General features: G+C 44.2%; 1 protein-coding gene across 1 annotated transcript; it reads right to left on the bottom strand.

The window, feature by feature from the left end:
* Positions 1 to 27: 27 nt before the first annotated feature.
* DSTYK (dual serine/threonine and tyrosine protein kinase) lies at positions 28 to 22,675 on the bottom strand. Its single transcript, XM_090124788.1, has 13 exons — positions 22,312 to 22,675; positions 16,247 to 16,632; positions 10,505 to 11,168; positions 8,246 to 8,520; positions 7,818 to 7,901; positions 7,073 to 7,249; positions 6,701 to 6,830; positions 6,279 to 6,435; positions 5,632 to 5,764; positions 5,205 to 5,318; positions 4,619 to 4,733; positions 4,141 to 4,275; positions 28 to 3,104 (listed from the first exon to the last, which is right to left on the bottom strand). The coding sequence occupies exons 1-13, from the start codon at positions 22,538 to 22,540 to the stop codon at positions 2,917 to 2,919; spliced, it is 2,787 nt and encodes a 928-aa protein (XP_089980914.1). The 5' UTR covers positions 22,541 to 22,675; the 3' UTR covers positions 28 to 2,916.
* Between the last annotated feature and the right edge of the window lie 393 nt (positions 22,676 to 23,068).

Below are 23,068 nucleotides of genomic sequence, written 5' to 3'. Positions count from 1 at the left end.
TTCCGGGACGCGAAAGGAACGGGCAGATTGCGGACCCAGCGGTTTATTGAGAGCGGCGCTGAGGGCTGAACTCACGGTCGCGTCTCTTAGAGCACGGAAACACGGTTAGTACAAAAACAAAGTAAAAATACAACGATTCAGGGCAGACGATTCCGGTTATTGCACTTTTTTTTTTTTTTTTTTTTTCCTCTTAGGCGCCTGGGAAGCTCGTTACATTTTGTTATAACGCCATAAAACAGAGCACTGTAACATAGAAAAGCGATACAAAATACACGGGGACTACAACAGTTCCTATTTGCTTGCTGTTCAGAGCTGAAGGCCACGGGCTTTCCGTAACGTGGGCTGGGAGGGAGCAGATTCGCAGCCCTTTAGTGTCAGGAGGAACCCTTTGAATGAAGGGCTTTGGCCATTCAGCCCTATGCCGTCCTCAGCCTTTGCTCCCAGCTCTTTTTCCTCCGTAGTGTTTGCAAGTGAAGGCTGAGTGCTGGCAGAGCAAGGCTCAGCACCTGGCACTGTGTTCTCGCACCTTGCAGCTCTACTGCTGCTTCCTATGGGTCCCTACGAGCACGTAAACTCCTCCCTGACCTGTGCAAAGAAAGCTTGCATCTAAAATCCTACAGCTGAGCTCCCCTTGGAGCAGGACAGAGCTCCAGGAGAGGTGTTGTGGTGTAGGATGGCAATTCTTGGTCTGAGCATGCCATCCCACACAGGTGGCAGTGGTTACAGGTAGCAGGATCTTTTAATACAGTTCCTATTAGTCTTGGTCACCTTATTCTTAAAAAAAGAGAGGGGGGAAAAAGACATTTTAAAGATTAACTATGTGAAAGCTCTCCTCTCGGGAAGAACATTATAGTCAATGGGAAAAAGTGCAGAAAAAGCAGTGCAAAGTTTGGGAAAACCTGCTGAGCTGTGATGCTGCACATGCAAGAAAACATACTAAATGGAAACAAGACAAAGTAGCTGCAAAGTACAAGGAAAAGGCAGCTGAGGAGTGTCTGGGAATGGCTGCGTGGGGAAAGCTATACAAGAAGTTTCTGGAATTGCATATACAGAGATTTAAGTTTTATTCATACATTTATTTACACAAGTTATATCTATTAACTGCAAGAGACTGACCTTGACTCTCCTTGTTTTAAATAAGGTTATAACCACCACACACAGTAAAGGAGTTAATACTATTAGTGTCATGGGTGGCATGAACGTGCACCAGGGCAGGGTGATGCCCAGCAATTCTACTTTGGAAAAGCGTTTGTTCTTCTGCAGATGCAGTTTTGGCTGCTGCACCTTCAGCTGGAGCAGCCATAGATGTGTCTGTATAGAGCCACATTGTTAATGCCATCACAGACTGGAAAATGCTTATAATATATGCAGGCAAGTAAAAAAAAAAGTTTTTTAATATAAAAAAGCATTAAGTCTGTCTATTGCACAAAGAAGGAAAGAGTTAAACTAAACTACTACTGCAGGATTACGTATCCCTTTCCTTTGCTCAAGCTGTTTAACAGGCAGATTATCAGTTGTAATTTTGTTACGTACTAGCCAATAAATTCCAGCAACAAGGTGCAGTAATTCCACGTGCCTACAGTTCTGGATGCACTATGCCAGCTTCCCTGGGAAACAAAGCCATTGGGTGCCCATCCCCTACAGCTGGGAAGAACTGGAAACTTAGTGAGAACTTGTCCACTCTATTTCCTCACGTAGTAAACAAGGTGCAGTTTCTATCTCAGCCTCCACCCCACAGGTTTGCTGCCCAGAAATGCAAAAGACACAGGGCAAGAACATTCGAGAGTAACCCACTTCATGAGGGCACCAGAGCCAAATTAGAGATCCCAGAGTGAAGCAATCAGATGAATGGACACACAAAAGCTACTGAGGAAGAGTGCATGACCTGTTTTCCCTTGACTATGTTCTAACCAAGCACGTGAAATTATATAAAAGCTGAAGAAACCTTTTTTTAAAAAAAAAAAGTCTGTCATAGTTAGTACAATTTAAAACTGTCTTTGCCATCACAACTAATTCAAACCCCAAATGTAATTAAAATGAATTGGCATTTTCCCCACGGACAGTCATTAGATGTAATGACTAAGATTCTGTGCTGTAATCTGAGCAGTCTTCTATTTTACCAGAAGACTGTGGAAAAAAAGGTCAGGTTTCTTCAGACATTCAGACAACTATTATGAACCAAAACTACCAGAAAAGAGTTTGTTTACAGAACTAAGAGGTGAAGGGTACATAAGAGATAAATAGCTTATAACTTGGGGTCTTTTAACTGCAGTGGAACAGTAGATAATCCCCCTTAGGTAAAACATGGAAGCTTTGCTCCTGTCAATGTAAACATTTGGAGTGTTGCACGAAGCTAATACAGATACAGATCCTCTTAGCTTCTAAACACCTTCTAGCCTAAAGCCTCTACTTTCTCTTTCCTCTGACTGCACTGTAATTGGTGCCAATCTCTAAGTGATTGGGATAGAGTTATGTGTGGACTGAAGGCCACCAAGGACCATCAGTTCATGGGAAGAGAGCTGTTACTTTACTCAGTAAAGACTGTCACGATCAATTCCTAGCAACACAGATGCTACCCAAACACACAAGATGCTTTTGTTTGATTGGTGTTTGCGTGGGATTGGCAAAAAATCCCTTTCAGTTCAGGGGAGTGGATTTTTTTTTTCCATCGTACTCGCACAACTCCATAATAAAAGCTGCAGCAGGGAAACTAGCATCAATGGGGTGTGCTGGGGAGATGTCTCTGGCTGCTGCTCGAGATGGAACATCTCCAAGGTCTCACCTCTACGAGGAATCTTCTGGTTGCTATTACCTGTCCCACTCATGTTAGCCACAAAGAGCTGCATCTGAAGAAGCCATCTGCAGAGTTGGGGTTCGGAATTCTCCCACAATTAAAAATCCTTCTGCGCTTCCTTTTCAAGTAGAGTCATCCAATCCTTTATTTGGGTGCTCAGAGCTTGACTTGCAGAGCCTGTCCATGATCCCCTGCAGCATAGGTTGGACAATCCCCAAGAGAGGGCGCTGGGAGGAATCTCCATCCCAACAGGCTTCCATCAGCTGCCAGCATTCCTCATCAAACACAGGAAGGCGCTCTGGGCGAACTCCTGGGAAACAGAAAGGGACCCCCAGTCACCATCACATAGGACAGCACCTCTGTCTGATGTCCATTACTTTGGTGCAGGTTGAAGTGATCAAAGCAGACTGTTTAGAGTATAATGCTACTGATAAAGGTTAACATTGCAGCAAGACTCCTGAGTCAGCTCTGGGAGCATTGCTGAAGTCAGTGAGGAGCCCACACCCTTCCAGAGGATGGCCAATGTGTTTGATTTCACTGCAGCCTCCTCTTTGTGATTATTTGGGAGCAAAATGAGCGCTCTCCCCAATAAAAAGAAATTTGTCCTTCCCGTTGATCCCAAATACACTCTTGATGGTATTTTGGGGAGCAAGTTCTTGAGAAGCAGCAGTGAGTGTAGCCTTTTGACCAAATACAAAACTCACTCATCTGAATTAATCTTTTTCACATGAGAAGGGCAGAGATTATATGGACAGCAACTCAGGACACACAGTAGTACAACATCCTGATCCTGTGATGCAGCATTAAGGGCAAAGCTACCACAAAATACAGTTTTGTGCTAAACTTACAGAGGCATAAGGGAGAGTAAGTTTAGATTTTGGGGAACAACTGCTAATCTTTCACGTAACATCCAACCCTACGACAGTTTTCCCAGCATGCTGCATATTCAACATGTGAATGTACAGATCACCAAAGCTTCCAGAAATTGCAAGAGATTAAGCATTCTTTAAGGGATCATGCTGTGGTTGGCTAATTCTGGCATCCAGCTTACATCATAAATATTATACAGGGTTTACATGGTTTGTTAGTTAGCACAACCACCTTCCTGCCACAGTGTCACAGGAGCTAACTGAAAAACTGTTCATTTTATCCCTGCTGATTTCTGTTAGATTTTCAATAGAATATGTCCAAGTTTAATTAGACAAATGTCAGTCTTTAAGCAGTCAGTGACAACACAACTTGCATTCTTACCTTTCAGTTACAAGAGGAGAAAAATTATTTCCTCATCTGTCAAATTTTACATAAGCACAGAGCATCACCCAGAGTTCAACATAAGCCATTCATACCTCTTCTAACGTTGTTCCAAAGGTGATCTTTGCTTGCACATCTCTCAAAAGCCTCTGGCAACTTCACGTGTCCCGAACAAATGTACCAAAACAGAATGCCAAATGCATAAACATCCACTGAGTTATCATATTTTCCTGTGACAAAAATATATTTCATCAGCAGGGCAAACAACTACTTCAGTGTTAGTAGTGAGAACCACCTGAATAATATTCTCCAAATTAAATGCAACTTCACTTCCCAATTACATGAGTTTTAGCCATTTCAGTAAAGCTTCTGAATCAAACAGTTTTCTCCTCTTTCATGTAAGCAAAGATTTGAGATGCACAAAAACCAACACATACAATGCATGCAGTCCTCTGATTTTTTTTTAATTTATTATTTTTCCCTACATGAGAAAGTTGATAGATTAGTTTAGCATAACTGCTTTCAAAATTCAAGCCAGAGAGAGACAGCAGTGGATTCAGTCAGCAAGCATACCTGTAAAAAGTTCGGGAGCCATATGAATAGGTGTGCCTACAATACTGCCAGACATCATGGCTTCTGGTTTGCAGAACCCCAAGTCAGTGATTTTGGCTCGATTCTTTTTGTCAAGCTGTAGAGGAATTCACACACAGACAGCTGACAATCACAATTCTCCAGTTTTATTACTGCTTTTTATTATCATGGTTCTAATTGGTGTTTGAAGGATTGAAATTTGGTCTTAAGGAGGCTTCCCTGATTGTTTGGCTGCTCATGGACATTACCTAGGTAAGCTCACAACAAAACACGCCTTCACTTGTCTTCTACAGGGTGTGGTTTGGGTTTAATAAGGCTAAGAAATGGAAGTCCTACTGCTAGCTCATGCTCTGTACCTTCAGGAGGTGAGAGTCCACCACTCCCTTTCCCCTATACTGACTGAAACTGAGTTAGGAAACCCAGCTGCAAGGCCAGATGTTGCTAATGATATCACAAGTTAAAAGATTCTGTATGAACTAAGCTATGGCATTTATAGCACGCTTCCCCTCCTGCTTAAAGGGAGTCCAAAAAGACTTTGGAATTAGTCAGACACAGAAGTTTTCCTTACCAAGACATTCTTAAGTTTGATATCCCGGTGCACAAGTCCCTGACTGTGAAGATAACGGATTCCTTCAACCACATCCAAGGCAATCTGTAATCGTGTTTCTAATTCTAGCCCAGCCTGCAGAATAAACACACACAGACTTGGTTCTTACAAGAGGAAGTTATGTTTACTCTTATTTACCAAGAAAATACTGAAATTCAATTCTTCCAACTCTTGCAAGATCATCCTCTTAAAAAAAAAAAAAAAGAATTCCAGCCACAGAAGCAACAGGAGCTACTGTTACTACTTTCCCAAGGCAATACTTACACCAGGCTGAGAACCAGTAGTCTTGTTTACCACCCCCTGAACACCAGTAAGGATGTTACTGTAGCCACATCACTCTCTTATTTATGTATACATAAAAAGGCATATACAAATACACAGATTATACCTTTAGTCCTGTATAGAGGTCTCTGTGCAACCGTTCCATTATCAGTAGGACAGCAATGCTGGAACCTCCTCCATAGCCATAATCTATCACAGAGCCATGGAGATGCACGAGCCGCTCATGTGACTGCAGAGACCTAGAGGAAGTTGAGCACAGAAAGGTGATCATTCTTACATCCTTCCCTCCACCCCAGGCCAAACCTCACCTTCTAAAGGAAAAGTGACCAATAGCTGTAGCTTCAGTAATACAAAAGTAAGATACAGTAGGGACAGTTACCTCAGAGAGGACTAAGACTGGAGAAGAAGGACTGATTCAACACCAGAAATCAGGGAAGGAAGAACTGCTTGCTCCATTAATTCTAATTAACTGAAAATCAGCAAGCACTTGAACAGTGCAGACACCAGGGAATCAGATTAAGACAGGAAAGAGCTTGCCTGCCCACCATTCTGTGCCTGTCACATTTTTGCATAGACACTGAAAACCTGTCTTGCATCTGCTAGAAACTGCAGCTTAGCATTTCACGAGGTCAATGCACTGAGTGCAGACTAGAAGAATAACAAACAAAATTCTACCTATTCAAATAGTGATCATTTGTAGCAATGAATTTAAGGACATCCATATGGAATGAGAAAAACGCTTGTGAAACATACCTCATATAGTGAAACTCAAGTGCAAGGTCATTCCAGTGCTTCTCATCTGGAGGAACAACAGATTTCAGTGCACAGGGGAAATGACCTCCCCAGCTGTCACACAAATAGACCACACCATACTGTCCTCGGCCCAGCTCACGGCCCAACTTTGGTTTGCCTGTAAGGCATAATATCCTTTTAATTAGAAATCAAAGCATGTTTACTCCTTCCTCCTACATACAAAGCATGCTCTCAGGCTGGCAGGCCAGTGCTTTTCACAGGCTAGGAGCTGCACAATTCAAGGTACTCAGTACATGTCAGATGGAGGCTCACTGAAGTAGTTCAGTGCAAAGCAGAACATGCCTCCCACCCCTTTCCACCCACTGACTGCTTCAGAAGTAGGAAGGCAAAGAACAGAATGCAGAACATAAAGCATTGCTCACCATGTAACAGCACATCCTGGAGGGACCTGCTCTCCAACGACAGTCGTGCCAGCCGAGGGGCATGATCCTTCCTCACCTTCAGCCACAGGTCTTCTGTTTTCTCCAGCCTGCCAGAATGGCCATCTTCTAACTGTAAGAGACATCACACATGCACTGTCATCCTGCCTGGTCTAAAGCCCTCAGTGTAACAAGGTTGAGGATCCTCCTTAAAGCACCTCTAAAAATAGGATCTTGTATTAGAACACTCACATTAACTCTACCACCTTCATAACAGCAGCATTAACTGCACAAATTACTCTTTTAACAATTAAAAATCTTGTTTTGTGCATTGCCACCCTTGGAAAGCTCTCCTTAACATCTCCTCATACTCACCTGCCGCAGGGAAGCTGCAAAAGCCTCATGGGAACTGTTTAGCCTGGTCCTGAACTGGCTGCAAATGCTCTTGGCTAACTTGGATGCACTGAGGCTCTCAATAGCATCCTGAGCAACTTTCCTCTTCCAGTCACTGGTGATGGCAGGTGGGCTGACCCATGTAATCCGCTGAATTATCTAGTAAAATAAAAAGAAACAGAAATAAGCAAAACAAATCTGGAGGTTTGTTACCACTCAGTCCACATTGCAACTATTTGGGAAAAACTCACATTCCTCTCAGTCATCCATACAAGGAACTCAAGAGAGAGAAGGCAGTACAGGTCACTGACAGCTATAAGAGTGAAAACTTGTGAAGCATGCATGCTTTAAGACAAATCTAAAAGACCCAAGGCTTAGATGGAGAACAGTGAACTGAATTGAATGAAGACTTTGCAAAACAAAAGGGAAACAAGAAAAAAAAATCACAGCAATTATTCAAAATATAAACAGCAAATGTTTCAAAGTACTCTACATTTCTTTGCTGTTTCAGAACAGAAGGAAACAATGTTAAAGAGGCATTTGTTTTAAATTAAATATTAGCATTCCCAGGAATAAACTATACACAGTGCAGAGAGAAAGCAATAGCTTTCCAAAGCACATGCCCAGAATCTAAATTTAGAGGGCAGCCAGACATATTCAAATGTTTTGCTCCAAAAACATCTCACTACATAATAATGCCTAGTAGGAGTAATAGAGATGCCCAAACCTGTTTGATCTGTTCCCACAGCATCCTGGTTACTGTTGAGCCAGAGTGGAATGTGACTTCAACATGATAGGCTGCATTCAGTATCTGGAAAGCAGGGGAAAGATGAACTTTGCAAGCTGTGCTCACAGTAAAATGAGAAAATAAAGGACGGAATTCACTTGATTCAAATCATTAATTTCTTATTAAACTCATTAGTGTTTCTGGACTGCAAGTTAATTACTTCATACAGATTTAGGAAGGGTAAGTGCTAGGCCTGCAAGTGACAATTTAAGAACCAAGTTTTAGCACCTCCCTTAATAACACCAGACCCCACCAGGCGCCTCAAAGCTGTGTTCCTCCCATGTCTCCATTTCCTCCCACCCTTGCAGTGGGAGAGTAAAAGAAACCAGAAAATCCCAGTGTTGTATATGGCAGCTGAGCCACCGTACCTGCTTGAGATAATTGCTTGTGATGTGTACAGAAACATCCTTTGACTTCTCCAAACTCCTCGCAGGGTGTACTGAAACCTCCCAGGACTCCTCCAGGCTCTTCAGGCATCTCTCCAGAGTCCCTACAAAGCTCTCCCGCAGATAGTCCACTGAACTAATTAACTTGTTGGCAACTGCTTGGTTTAACCGAGAAATAATCAGTTCCTGAATTTGTTTGATACAACATTTTATGTCCTTGGAGCTCACAGGTTCCCCATTCTCAGGAATTATGATATCTGCATGGAAGATAAAAAAAAAAAAAGAGGCATCTTCTGTACTCAGCATATCACCATTGCAACAAGAGCTACAGAGAGCTGCTGTGAGTGCTTTGCAAAAGAACTACAGCACAGCACAACTCCAGGCAGCTTCTGCTCCAAAGGTACTTTTTTCCCACTGTTCTCTTCCTACAGACATGCATCATTTGCTTCAGACCCAGATAAAGTAACCTGAAGCCAGTAGCATTTTAAGTGAGACAAAGAAACAGCAGAGAAGTACAAGTCAGGAGACTCTTCCAAGCCACTCATCCAGCAGTGCTTGTTGCTTGCAATTAGATGTTAGAAAGTAATGGTGGTTACATGATGTTTTTTCCCCTCTAACCTTGAAAAGGTTGATCAAAACTTGGTATTTTTAAACAGATAAAGAGCAATCACATACAGTGCACTGTAACCAGGCCAAAGAGTATTACATTACTATTAGGAGTGGAAGATTTGTCTCTGGATTTTGGCCAACAGTCTAGACTAAAAACCAATCAGTGATCAGCAGATGGCATTAGCTCCTCAAAGTAACACCATCCTCCTTCTAAGATATCACTGCAAAGACTGAGAGCCAGCAAGATGCTTCACTCTGAAGTGAATACCACTGTTATTTATTTGTGTACATAAACAAAGAAGCCAGTGCTTTAGCTTGTACTGTGCTTCAACTCTGCATAGGGGGGGGTATCTCTTCTAATGGAACAGACAGAATACCAGAAATGATTTTTGCCTGTCCATGGTAATAGCATCATTAAACAGAGAGAATTAACAACTGTACATTTAGCACATGCCTTTTTTTTTTTCCCCCTTCCGGAATGCAAATAACCTCATGCTGCAGTCAGAACAAGCTCTTTGAGGAGGACATTTTCACATGAGTGCTGCAAAGCAAACATTTCAACAAACAGGCAAGATCTTATCCATTTCCCACCCCCAGAAGCACAAATATCCAAATCCTAACCCGCAGCATAAACAATTCTTCATTTCTCCTCTTCCTCCCAGGAGATAACATTCCAGTTTGAAATTCAGAGAAAATAAGTCAAAGTTATCTGGAGTTTTGGCCTCTCACATCTCATCAGATCACTCCAATTCTATGTCAATAGCTCAGAGTTATTTTTGACTTGGAGTAAAAATCTCTTTCCTTATCAGCCCAGTGAACTGCTTTTCCTTTGAAGAGAAATGATTGTTATATTAAGCCCCTGCTTGGTAAGCAGAAGTGAAAAAAGCTGTAGAGCATCAATCTACAAATCGTCCCTTTGAAGTCTATGACAAGCCCTGAATTCCTGGAGACAAGACTTGGATAGCACCTCACCCCTCACACAGCTTACACAGATCTGCGTTCTCCCAGCTTGTTTTCCTTTTCTTGGAGACTCTGGTACTATAAGATGCAGTGAGAATTCCCACATTTCCCAAAAGCACACACCAAAGGCCAAGTACAGCCTCAGGAGAACAGTACATTAAAGTTTTTGAAGGAAAACCTTACCTATTTTAAAAGGTTTCATTTTAGGAGCTTCTATACTCTAAAGTAATGCAGATCTCTCAAAGAAATCAAGCAAAAATAACAAAAAAAATCAAGTCTTCAATGTTAAATTCAGCTTTTTATCTTAGGACAGACCTATTTATTCCCAAGTCCCAACACACCTTCTGAAGTGAAGCTGAGACATTTTCTTCTTCTGCAGAACAGGGAATTAAAGCAAATAAAATATCCTGCCCAGCAAGCTAGAATGGAAAAAAAAAGTGCCCGATTCATAAGAAATATAGAACTTAATATTTTCAAGCCTCAGATTTAAGAGCAGTGCTTTCTATTCAGGAGATACTACAGAAATAAATCCTTTGTGTGCTGGGTCTGAATTGGCTTGCAAAGTCTAGACTCTTATCAGTTATCCCATAGGAGATAGCAACTGTTACTCCATCGCCTCTGATTAACATCCCCAACCACTTTGTTCCAATCACTCTCCAGCTAGCAGTTTACCTTTGAATTCCATATTAGCAGCATCTTCCAAGAGCTCTTCTTTCATATTGCTAAGAGTCTCTATGATCATGTCCTTCATCTCCTCTTGTTTTCGGTTGGCAATGTTCATCAGAGACTCATAGAGCTCGTTCTCCTTCCTGCGGGTATACTCCAGCCTCTTGGGGGTGATCTGCAGGTCCCGCTGCATGTCAAAAGCCTGGTTGATGAAGATGTTGAGGCAACGGCAGTGAACCTCATTTAAACTGGTGGCTGCTTCCACGAGATGCCTCTGCAACACCTGTCTGGAAAAAGTGCTCAGGAGACGGAGCTTCTCCAGCTGCTCCACCAGCATGCTTTGGGCATCAGCATCAGGGCTGGGTGCCCCGCAGCTGCAGTGGTTGGTGCTCAGGTACTCCAAGTCCATCAGCTGGCAGTAAAGAGAGGACTTTTCATTATCAGTTTTTTTAGGAGAGATCAGCTCAACTCCTGACTCCGGCACCTTGAAGAAGAAAATGGGCAAAGAGAATTTCTCTTTGATTTCACGCAGTTCATTCTCATCTGATGAAGAAAGTTCAGCCTCGCTGATGGCAAAGATGACAACAAGCAAGACCTGGTTCATGTACTCTCCCAGGGTGGCTTCAGCAGACTGGAATCCACGACACGGCGCTACCACAACGTCCACCTCCTGACAAGTAAGAAGGTTAAAAGAGATAGTTGTGTGCAGGTCCTTTTTAGCAGTAATGAGGCAAGAATGCACTGTAATTCATTCACAAAGTGCAAAACAGAAACATCTGCATCCTTTAGAATGCTTACACAGCTTCAAGCCCACCTGTAATATCAATGAGTGCTGCAGCAGGGATGCAGTCTGGAATCAATCAGTGCCCACTGACTCCAAAACTCTCATTGTGTACCTGCACAATGCGTATCTGCATTTTAGCCTGATCCAGAACAAAACTTACAACAAGTTTCCCAGAGAACCACTATCACAGAATAGCAGTTATTCCCTAGAGTATGCCTTTTCCATTTTGCAGCAACCTCCCCCAGGAAATACACTCTCAGCCTCCCACTGATGTTTACGTGATCTGCAGCTCTTGCAGGAGATATTTGTGCTGTCAGTTTTCAACATAGCTTCCAACAGCAAGAAGCATTACACTACCCACTGCTGCCAGGAGTAGGGCAGCACAACAACCTATTGCAAAGAGTCTGCAGCCAGAGGATGGGGAGGAAGAACAGATGGCTGCGATAAGTTTGCTTATAGCATCCTTCAAATCTATCCAATACCTAAGAGATTTTATTTGTTTACTTCCTTGCTGCCTAGAGTTCTAGTGCTTTCAATGCTGGCACTCATTCTTATCAATTTCATTAAAAAAGGTTCAAAGGAAGAACACATACACCTGCAAGCATTTGAGAACAGCGTTAGAATTTTGTGTGTGTGACTTGACTTAATAAGGAAAGAAATGTTGAAGGCTTTGAATTGAAGACAAACTGAAGTGCCATCTTCCCAGCTCACAACAACGGGCTCTAATTAAGAATTCTTCCATTGTTTTTTTCTCCACCAGAATTACTAAAATGAACGACCTGACCACATCTACCCCTTACTCCCAGTGATAACAGGAAGTCATTATGGTGATGGGAGTCTGGGCTGCTCACACCTGCCTAGCACAGGGCTGGAGCAGAGCGGGATGATGCTCACCAGGACGTGACTCAGCCAGCCACAAACAAAGGAGGAAGCCAGTGCTGTCTCTAGGAGACAGGGAGAAAACCAACACAGTGCAGAGCACAGCCTGAGCAACTGGGCCTTCTGTTTCCATAGAGGCATCACAGGCTTTTCCAAAGATCATTAGCAACATTTTTTTTATTATTGTTATTAAATTAATTCCTTACAGAAGCTTAGACAGTGCCCATGCAGCCTCATACTACTGGGGATCAAGTCTTCCACATGGGACAACCTGTGACTCACACTGGATTCCTGAAATTCCTCAGCAGGTTCTCACCAGGTCACATTCGTGAACACTTCTGACAGAGCTGTAGGCATGAGATTGCTGTCAAGTAACTTCATTCACGTTTCTCTTAACCAAAAGGCCCTTTTTTTAAACATCAGCTTCCTACTCAGCACTCAGGGTACACAGAGTTGCAGCTATTCCTCTTCACGTGCATAACTCAACAGGTACAGATGTCAACAGCAATGCAAAAAGGCACCTGCAGAAAAACATTGTGTAGACAGCCTGTGTGGACATCTACAGGCTCAGACCTGCAATGCCAGGATGGCCACCATCTCCTACACCCAAAAATAAAAACAAAAACCAAGTCAGATCCTCACCCCAGCTCCTACACCAAGCAGGTGATGAGGGAAGGCCACCACGTGCTCATGCTGAGCCCATCTGATGCTGTGCCTTCCAAGGAGAGTCAGGGAATCACTGCAGTCTGACAGTTACCACGTTTACTACACATGAGAGGTAATCTCAGCCTCTTTATTAACCTGAGGTGCTTCTATACCCTTAGATTCTATTTTGAATTTGTTTTGTTGGTGGTTTTCTTTTAAATGTTTGCTGGAAGAGCCAACTCAAGAAAACCTGCAAGAAAAACACATGCAACAAGTCTAAGCAGCAGTGTTTTTCCCCTATAAAAGATGCATGGCTAAGCCAGCAAAACTAGAAACAGAGAACAGATCCCACAAGAGGGAAGGATAATTTCATGCTGCTGATGTATTCAGGATCTCAGTTATTCCAATGGAAATGGACAGAAGAAGATGAGCACTTCAGCACACCCCAAAGTAATCCAAGACTGTGCGGAAGGAACTCAGCCAACACAGAAGCCTTTCGTGTTCCTTTATTAATGCCACAGCCCAAAATGCTCTCAAGGAGGAGATCAGGGCACATTCTTCCAAATTTTAAGCAGGATGTGCTCTAAAATTACAGCCCCATAGCTATGTAACCACATTCTTTCCTACTTTAACAGCTACCAATTAGTATGACCTGAATCATTGCTACAGCACCTTAAGAAATGCAACAAAAACTCAAATTCACTTCTTCTGCTGCAGTTCACAAAACCATCCTGTATTTTTTTTTTATTATTATTCATTTTCCAGCTTTGTCAGAGCAGCTGAAATGTCTTCTCTCCCTTCGAGCCCTGGCTAAAGCCTCCAAGCCTGAGACTGAAAGTAGAACGAAGCTCAAAGCAAAATGAAGGAATAAAAAGGAAGCTTTCAGCTTGGCTACCCTCCTCTCATTCAACCACACCACCCAGATGAAAACCAATACTTCAGAGAAGTCTGTTTGGGCTTCTAGGCACAACTGATAAGATTTAGGGAAAGAGCCAACTGTTTACTTCCATGGTAAATCTAATAATCTGCCTGGCCTGATGGATTATTCCCCATGACCTAAATGCATTCCTGAACACAGTGATCGCCAAGGAACGGAGCACCTTTCCCATGCTTTCCTTCCCTGCTCACTTAGAGAAAAACCAGTTCACAAACCTATTTGCACAGAAGACAACCCAAGGAAATGAAGTTTTCAGTTCTCTCCTCCTCAGCCCTTTTATCTGTGATTTGATGAAGACATCTTTCAGTAATACAGAAGAGCAGCTGGATATTAAGACGTTATAAAGCAGAATAAACCAAAAGTGCTACATTCACAGCCCAGTAGCATACATTCATATTCAATTTGTCATAAAGTACAAAATGTGTGTGCACATATATATATGGACACTCAACTTACATATAACGTATCCTTTCTTTACCATAGCAATGGTTAATGAGATTTGATTTAGCAAGCATCTGCACCATGATTCAGCACTAAGTGGATGCACAACACAGCAGCATGTAATCTAGGTGCCCAAGCCAGCCTGTGCAATTAAGTCTTTTTCATAAGAGATGTTGAGGCCTGAGAAGCTGCACAGATCCTGTGGTATTTTCCCCAGATCCTGGTGGTATTTTCCTGGTGGATAAGTGCCCCCATTATGCAGAATGAATGTGATTTCAAATGCCAAAATCAAATGCAGCACACAAACAACGTCTCATCTCCTGAAACAGCACGAGCCCACAGCAAAAGGTCTGCAGACTTCCTTCAACACCAGCAAGTTCTCTTAACATCCAAATACTGAGAATGTAAGGCTGTCATTAAGTGCACAAGCATTCTGCTGTTGAAAGAAAAAAATGCCAACAGTTGATAAACCAGGAATTCTAGACAGCAGGTCTAGAATTCAGACTGATTTCCCTCCTCTTTGCCCAAAAGGTGGCAAGATCCTCCAAATTCGTTTCTGTGCAAAGCTAAATCCTTAAGATCTGTACTGAATATGATGTTATTGTCAAGCATGCCGATGTTATTAGGCTACTAGTCTTATTTCACAGCTAATAAAAAGCAGAAGTTCTTTCAGAGTAGTTCTGCAGACACAGTTTTGGATAATATCCAAAAAGCTTCATCCATTACTATTCCAGACATCAAACCCACTAATTACAGAAGCAGTGGCCCTGACTAGCTGTTCTTGTGCTGGTTGTTGGCTTTGTTTTTTAAACTCAGTTGTCTTAGTGCAGGCTAGACAGACCTGGAAAATACACATTAGCTAGAGGGCTGAAAAAGGCAAGCCTCTCTCCGAAACACCAGACCCCATTAAGTTAATAGGGAACTATCCCCAGCCCAATTCACTGCTGAAACACCTACCGCCTCCCATCAGCCTTAAAAAATATTTTTGTTCTTGTGTTCAGCCCCTCAAACTTATATAAGGAATCCTTTGACTCAGTCTTGAGGCTAGCTGTGATTCACCCTCCCTCTCCTGCTGTTGGAAAAGGGTTTTATTTCACCAACCCTTTTCAAATTAATCTGAGTAGCTGTTTTCATCTAAGTGTCCTAAATATAACCAAAGCCAGACAGAGGGATCTTTGTCACTCACATGAGAAACATAAATGTAGAGAGGGTTGTAAACTGCAGCATAAAAACATACACAAGCAAAATAAATGTAAAGCTAAGTACTCTGTATGCAACAGCAAAGCAGGATTCCACATGCAGATCCAGAGCAGGCATTTACTTTGCAGCAGCTGATCAGGTGCTCTTCAGGAAGGTGCTGATGCCTCATGTACAATCTATAAATACCACTTCTGTTCTTTCAGTGGGTATGGAAGGCCACGAACACCCACAACACAGCACTGCCTTGTTGGCATCATTAGGGTAGGCTTCACAGTAGTCTGGGTTTGTAAAACATCTCAGCCTGAAGAAAACAGACTGAGTCTCCACTATGTGCCTAGCTGAAATGATGCCTTAATTCAGATGCCCCAGAAAAAAGTTACCTTGATAGATTATTGTTCAACAACAAAGTTATACTCTTACTTGCATGAACACAGATCAGATTCTTTGCACTTAAGCAATTTACATTTAAGAATAAATAATCTACTGTGGATGTTTGATAGCCAAAACAATGCTCCACGTATATTACACTGCAATAAAAACAGCTCAGTATAAGATCTACAATTCAAAGAATGCTTATGGAAGCTATAAAAAGTGTGATTCAACTCTCATCTTTCAAGTTTTTTTGTTGAGCACCAAACAAACACATCCAGGACAGGAGCTTATGGGTAAGTGAAACATTAGGGAAGGAGAGAAGGTACAAGCAATGGCAGACACAGCACTGCAAACAGAGCCCCACCTTCTTTTTTGTAACACCTCCAGCTCCCATTGACATCACTGACTTCCACTGATGGTTTTATCACAAAGTTTTACTGCATCTTATGTTATGTTCAGGTAGGACAACTGTGCACAGACACACGGTTACCTTTAGCAGCGAATATGGCAGTACGACCTCCAGCTCTGCTATGCGGTGAGCAGGATCTTCACTGTCCCCACGGATCTCTAAGTCCTCCTCAGGGATGGTGTCCCAGTGCCCTCTGTGGGCTGCCATCATATGGACCAGTTCATATTGCTCAGGAAGTGCTAGACTAACCCGTGTTTGTGTCCCGTGTGTGAAACGGATCCGCCGCCGCTTACAGTTCTCCTCACTGCTGATTTTGGTGGTAGGCAGCAGCTTCTCACCCAGCAGTATGTTGAGTAACTGGCATTTGGCATTACAGTTCTGGCCAAGAATGAGGAGGCAAGGGTGCCAGCTCACAGTCTGCTGGAGATGTTCTTCCTCATGGCGAGGGAAGGAGATGAAGTTCTGCCCTGAAATTGAGTACAAACTGAGTCACAACAGGTCGACTGAACAGTAAGTCTCATACCTCTAAGGCAGCTGAACACCAACATTCAGACATCATTGCCCCACAGCCAGCTGAGAAACCCACAGAGCACCAAACATTTGCTTTCATGTCCTGGAGCAATTTCACATCCATCAGCAATTTGGCACTTTCACTGTGTCAGTACAGATGTCCACAGCAGTCTGACTTACAGCAAGTCACGAAACAGGTTTGCTCTGCTCTCCCCAGATATTGCCCTAGAAGGAGTTTCCACCACCCTGTTCAGGAGGGCTGTGTAAGATGGTTGGTAGATCCTAAAAGCTAAGAGGAAACAGTTGTCAAGGCTGAAACAACCAAAGGGCTGACATCATGTGCAGTATAGAACACTGCAGCCTAAAACACATTAAGCAGCAGATTTATTCCTCTGACTGCACCTAACAATACACATCTTTTTTCCTTCCATCCAAAGGGAGTCATCTATATAGCTGAACTAAATCAGCAGAGCTTGCCAGATATTCTTACCAATTTCACAAACAATGTTTTTGCTGTAAAAGGAAACTGCTGAACATCTTCTGCAGAGCAGCCAGAACTGCCTGGAATTGCTCTCCTTCCCCATCTGCCATTGGAAGCATCCCTACAACAGCCCACTAACCAAGCTGTTTGATTTCTTTGCCCATAATGGTGCAACTCCTCGCGTTTGCCTTACTACATTAATGCTGGAGAAAACAGTCTCACTATTGAATTCAGCTTCTGAATTCTTTTAGAAGTACTAAACACAGCTTTTCTCATGCTCAGTCATCTAAGCTGAAGTGTAAGCAGCTTTGTGTTACCTTACACGTAGCAACAGAACAATTCTGGTAGTACCAAAAAATGAATACAAACAAATTCCCCATCTGCTGCCCTTCAGTCTCACGAGTCCCCATCAGCTGATGCTCCACCCAGCCAAAGAGCAGACCCCATTTTTTCCAGACCTGAAGGCAGATGGCACCCAAAAAATGAATCAACAAAACACAAAATGAATCAAAAAATGAATCAACTAAACACAACGGCCAAATTTCAGAGCTACCAACAAGGATGACTGCTCTGAGGTTGGACAAAGCAAGAAGAAGAGCGTGAAGTTGGGCTCACATGGCACAGCATAGAAGCACCAGCGGGGATTTTGTAGGGGAAGGTCCTGTTTCACCAGGGCTATTATAAGAATTGCAGTGAGTCATGTTCCGGCACCCAACATTGTTTCAGCATCTCCAGCCTCAAGAAAACAAGATGCTTTGATATACCAAGATACTTCCTCAATACGGCTAACCAAATGAAACCCAACGGTTATTCTGGACCTCATTTTGATGCCTTTCCATTCTGTGAAAATAATCCAAATTAGGAGCCTCATAAACCAAGAGCCTGGAGACCACATGAGCCCAGTTGGCCTTACAATGGGTTCTCTGACACGACAAGGAAATCCTACAAAAGGTTATGGAGGCTTCACTTGTTGAAGTCTGACTCTAAGCAACTCTCACAAATGAGCCTTTTGATACATACAACCAGAGCAGAGTGACCACATCAAGTGACCAGAGGGCACAATCAAGCAGTGCCTCAAAGAAAAGTCAGAGAAAACCCACACGTAGCACATTTATGCCTTCATCTACAAGATAAGGATTCCTTTGATCCAGTTACATCTACTGAAATTTCAGCTAAGATTCAAGTTTGCCCTTCAGACATCATGAAAACACAATCAGAAGGAGTTGGACTGGCCATGAAATCTTCCTTACATTGTTTTTTTTTTAGAAAAAACAGGCAGATTTCACCCAATCCTTGCTCTGGGCAGCCTCTGCATTTATATGCCCTTAATGCCAATTAGATGATTGAAATCCATCATTTCAGCTGAAATTACTGCAGCACAGAATGGATAAATACCACCTCATTCTTCTCTTCACAAACACAACCTCCCTCTGTTCTTCACCAAGTTTGCTACGGTCAGAATCAGCAATGAACATGTGATATTTAACACCAGGTCACCCTCAGAGACTTTAAGATCTCAAATTTGGAGCAAGCTGCAGTTGTGGAGCAATCATCTGTGATTCTGTATTGCACAGAACTTATTGCTATTTCTGCTCATGAAAGCAAGACATAAAGTAAAGAGATTCATAGTGTACCTAGTAGGTGGTGGCACTAACATAGGGAAAAATAACAACCTCCCGTGGTGCTGACCTAACAAAAAACAGATTTAGGATATTCTGAGGAGATGCAGCAATGCTCCCATCTCTGTGTGAGCATCTCCTGTCCGTGACAGAAACTGTGTCATTTGGAGACATGTGATAAGCACTTCAAAAATAAGGCTGCAGGGGAGCCCCTAAGCGCGTGCATCCCATTCAGCTCCCTGCGATGAAAGGCGGCCTGTCCACAAACAAGGAGATCTCTCACCACGAATCAGCACAGAATTCAGACCAATTCTTGGCAAAACAAGCTTAGATTGAATTTACCAAACCTGCAGAAGCCCTAAGCACTTATTCATCTCCTTCTGTATCTCCAGACTCATTTGTCTTTGTGGTGTTTCCGATGCCACATCCGCACTCCTTGCAGACACTGACATCTTCCAAATTCCTCAAGTTCCATGGCAGCCCATGCGTTGCAGAACGCTTTGACTACAACAAGATTTACAATTAACACACTCCCTTATGTGAACCACCACACATCCATCAGCAATGCTGTTAATTCCAGACCAAACACAGCTAATGACCATGCCAGCAAACAGTTCTCACAGTGCAACATCTCCGTGGTCTGCAGCAGCAAGCTTCACCTTTTGCTCAACTCAAAGCACGTTGGCCAGAGCTTCCCTGACCTATTCAAAGAGTTTCTTCTCAAACAGCCTCCCTACCACCTCTCCATACATTATCTGGTCTTAAAGCTCACCTTATGTTTACGTATCCAGCAGCACAATACAAGCCCTAACCTGAGGATCACAGCAGCATGGGGAGAAGTCACATTTTAACCAGCCTATAAACTCTCAGTCAATACAGCATCAGATAAAAACCTTTGTTTAACACATTCAACCCCTCCAAAACACATTTATGCATGGAGTCTTTAGGCCACCAAGCCCAGGGCTTTTCCCTGACAAGCACAAATTAAGATGATACCAGTGCTGCCAACCACAATGCTGGGGCTACTGTGGTTATCTGTACAAAAGGTGCAGTTCAGTTTGCTTTCTGAAATAAATACACACAGAACAAACTCAGATCTTGGGTTAAAGAGGTGGTATTACTTTAAGCACAGAATGAAGAAAAAGACAAGCAGTACAGAGGCAGGGTTGCTGTTTCTTAATATGCACCACTATGATCCACTCCTGACAAACACTGCTGTCATCCTCCTGAAGCAGAAGCAGGTGGGACAAGTTGCCCCTCTCATTGCCCAGCCCTGGCTGCCCAGCTCAGCAGCAGGCAGACCCCAGCCTGGCAGTTCCCTGGGGCTGCTTTCAGACAGCACTGCCCAGGCTGTGCTTTAGCTTACTGATTTCTGTTGATTCAAAGGGCACTTACCTTTCTCCACTCTTACACCAGCTTTACGTGTGTCTCAAAAGCAAACCCTCACACATTTGTTTTGTTTCCAAGACATCTCAGTTTACTTTCTCTGTTTATTTTCCTCCTTCAGCTGTAGGCAACAAGCGTCCTGTCCATTTCACTTCCCATTTCCTACCTATTTCACACTCCAACATTTTGCACAGCACTGCAAAAAGACTTTAGAACTGTTTAGTCAACATTACTTTCACTTTGAAACCTCTTGCAGGGCAAATTCTAGGAAAAATGATTCTGAAGTCTGTGCAAACTGAGTCCTGCAAACCCTCTGATACTTAAAATAATCTCCCTGTGTTAGAAAGGGAAAAACATTCATTACAAGAGAAAGTAAGCATTACATTTCAGAGAATACTGGAAGCACACAATTTAACTATAACTTCCAAGAAAAAAACTCCATTCAGAGCTGACTACTCATGCACAAAGGCAATAAGCACTATCAGTGCCCTAGGTTTCAAAGGGTTGTAAATGTTACACAGTCTCTGTTATCCGAAATCCTGAACCCACAGCCTATACTGTCATTACTGTTCACATATGCAAGTTCCAAAGCAGTCTGTGTTTCTTGCAGTCCTGATACTTGAAGGCCAACTGGTAACACATGCAGTAGCAAAGTCAAACCAGGTCAAGGTTAGTGCTGGAAAACCAGGTTTTAAGCACTCCATGGCAGAAACAGGCAGGACACCTGCTGAAATCTGTATCCCATGTCAGGAATATTCAATTAATAGTGCACACACATCTTCAAAGCTCTACAAGCAGACTCTTAATATGCAATTGATATCAGGCTGGCATCATTTTACAAGAAGTAACCAAAGAACGACTCCTGTTGAATGCTCCACTGAGAGAGCACTGAGATTAACAGAAAGAGCAAAATGAGCTAGTTCCTCCTTCCCTAAAGTCACTGAAAGATACATAAACACATGTCGGATGAATTTTGAGCAAGCTACTCACTTTTGGCCTAACAGTTGATATAGAACACTCTCTGTTTGGACACAGGCCAACAGAAGAGCTCAACAACACTTTCAAATAAGAACGGTAAGCATAAGACAAGCAGGGACAAGTAGCCAACAGATGACTCATGAACTATTTGGAAATGCATAAAGAAGATCTTTATATATATATATGTAATGTCACGCTGAACTTTTCTCACAGACAGTCTTATGGAACACAAACTTCTGCACAAGGCAGGAGGTCTCCAAACTTCACAAATGTTTGCCAACACTAACAGATGAAGTGCAAGCAGATGAATGGCAATGCACGTAGGGCACTCTGAAAGCCACCAGCTCAGTGTGCCTCACCTTGCTGGCCCCCACCCCACAGCTTCCAACCCCACACAGGCTCCAGCTCACCTTCCAGCCCTCACTCACACATGACCTGCCTGCTGCGACCCACAAGCCTTCTCAAACCATGGGATTATAAAGGTTGGAAAAGGCCTCTATGATCATCAAACCCAATTCCAACCCATCCCTGCAGATCCATATCCCTCAACGCCACAACTCCACAGTTCTGAACCCTTCCAGGCTTCCACTTCCCTGGGCAACCCATGCCAATGCCTGACCACTCTTTTAGAGCAAAAATTTCTGTCAGTATCCCAGAGAACCTCCCCCAGCACAACATAAGGCCACCACCTCTTGTCTGATCGCTGCCACCTGCAAGAAGAGGCCAATCCCCACCTCACTCCAACCTCATCTCAAGGATCTATAATAACCAACACAGCCACCCAAACCACCCACCTCATCATCCCAGACCTCCATACACAAACACACACACCCCACAGCCCCTCTAACCCTGCCATAACACGACCCCACAACAGCAAACCACAACCTACCCCCTCCAACCCCACAACCCACCCCACCAATCAGCCCCTCACCATCCACATCCCACCCTCAAAGCCCCAACACCCCCCCCCTTCCCTCCCAGTCCACTCCAACCAGCCATTCACCATCCCCCCCCAAACCCCCCTCTATTCCAGACCTCCCAATCCTCCCCCCAGCCCCCACTCTGGCTCCCCCCTCCCCTCCACGCCGCCCATCCGCCCTCCCAGCCCCCCACTCCGCTCCCCCCCCCCCAAACAGGCCCCATACTGAGCCCTTCCCCCTCCCCCCCCTCACCTCCATCCCTCGTTCCGCCGGCCCCGCTCGGGGATCCCTCTCCGATCTCCACCCCCGAAACGAAAAGATTCCCTTGGGAATATTTAACGTCGCGGAAGAATTTCTTGGTCTCTCTCAGGTTATGCTGCAGCCTCGCCAGGTGCCGGTTGTAATGACCGAAGGAACGGCACAGCTCTCGGATCAGCCCCCCGGATCCACCCCGCCACGAAGGGGCTCCTTCGCCCTCCATCTCCTCCGGGTCCGTCCCGCTTTCCCCTCCCCACAGCGGGAGACGCTCCGGCCCCGCCAGGCTGCGGCCTGTCCGCCCCTCCCAGAGGGAACTGCGCTCCCCACGGCGGCCGAGCCTCCTTCTCCTCTTCTCCCACCCCCCCCCACCCTCCCGCCTCCCCTACCCCCCACCGCCGTCGCCGCTTTCCTCCTCCGGGGCAGCGCCTCAGCGAACCAGCGCTGCGCGCGCCGCGGAACCTTTATCGGAGCGCCGCGGGGCAAACGGGGAGGAGAGCAACGGACGCTGCGCGCGTGGCATGCCGGGAGCTGTAGTTCGCCCCCGCGCGCGGAGCACTCTGGGAAATGAAGTCCCGCGGGGAGGCGGCGGCGCCACCCCGAGCGGCGTTAACTCAGCACCGCGCTCCGCGACAGCTCCGCGGCGCCTCCACCAATCGTCGCCTCCGGTTCCTCCCTCCGCCTTCTGCCATTGGTCCGTTCAGCCGCCACTCAAGCGCTGATCGGCGGCGGTGGCGGCGGCGATGCCGGCGGG

The sequence above is a fragment of the Phasianus colchicus genome, chromosome 25, assembly GCF_987193195.1.
Source record: "Phasianus colchicus chromosome 25, bPhaCol1.hap1.1, whole genome shotgun sequence".
NCBI classification, from domain to species: Eukaryota; Metazoa; Chordata; class Aves; order Galliformes; family Phasianidae; genus Phasianus; species Phasianus colchicus.
The sequence above is the reverse complement of the archived record's forward strand: the minus strand, read 5'-3'. Positions and strand labels throughout refer to the sequence as shown.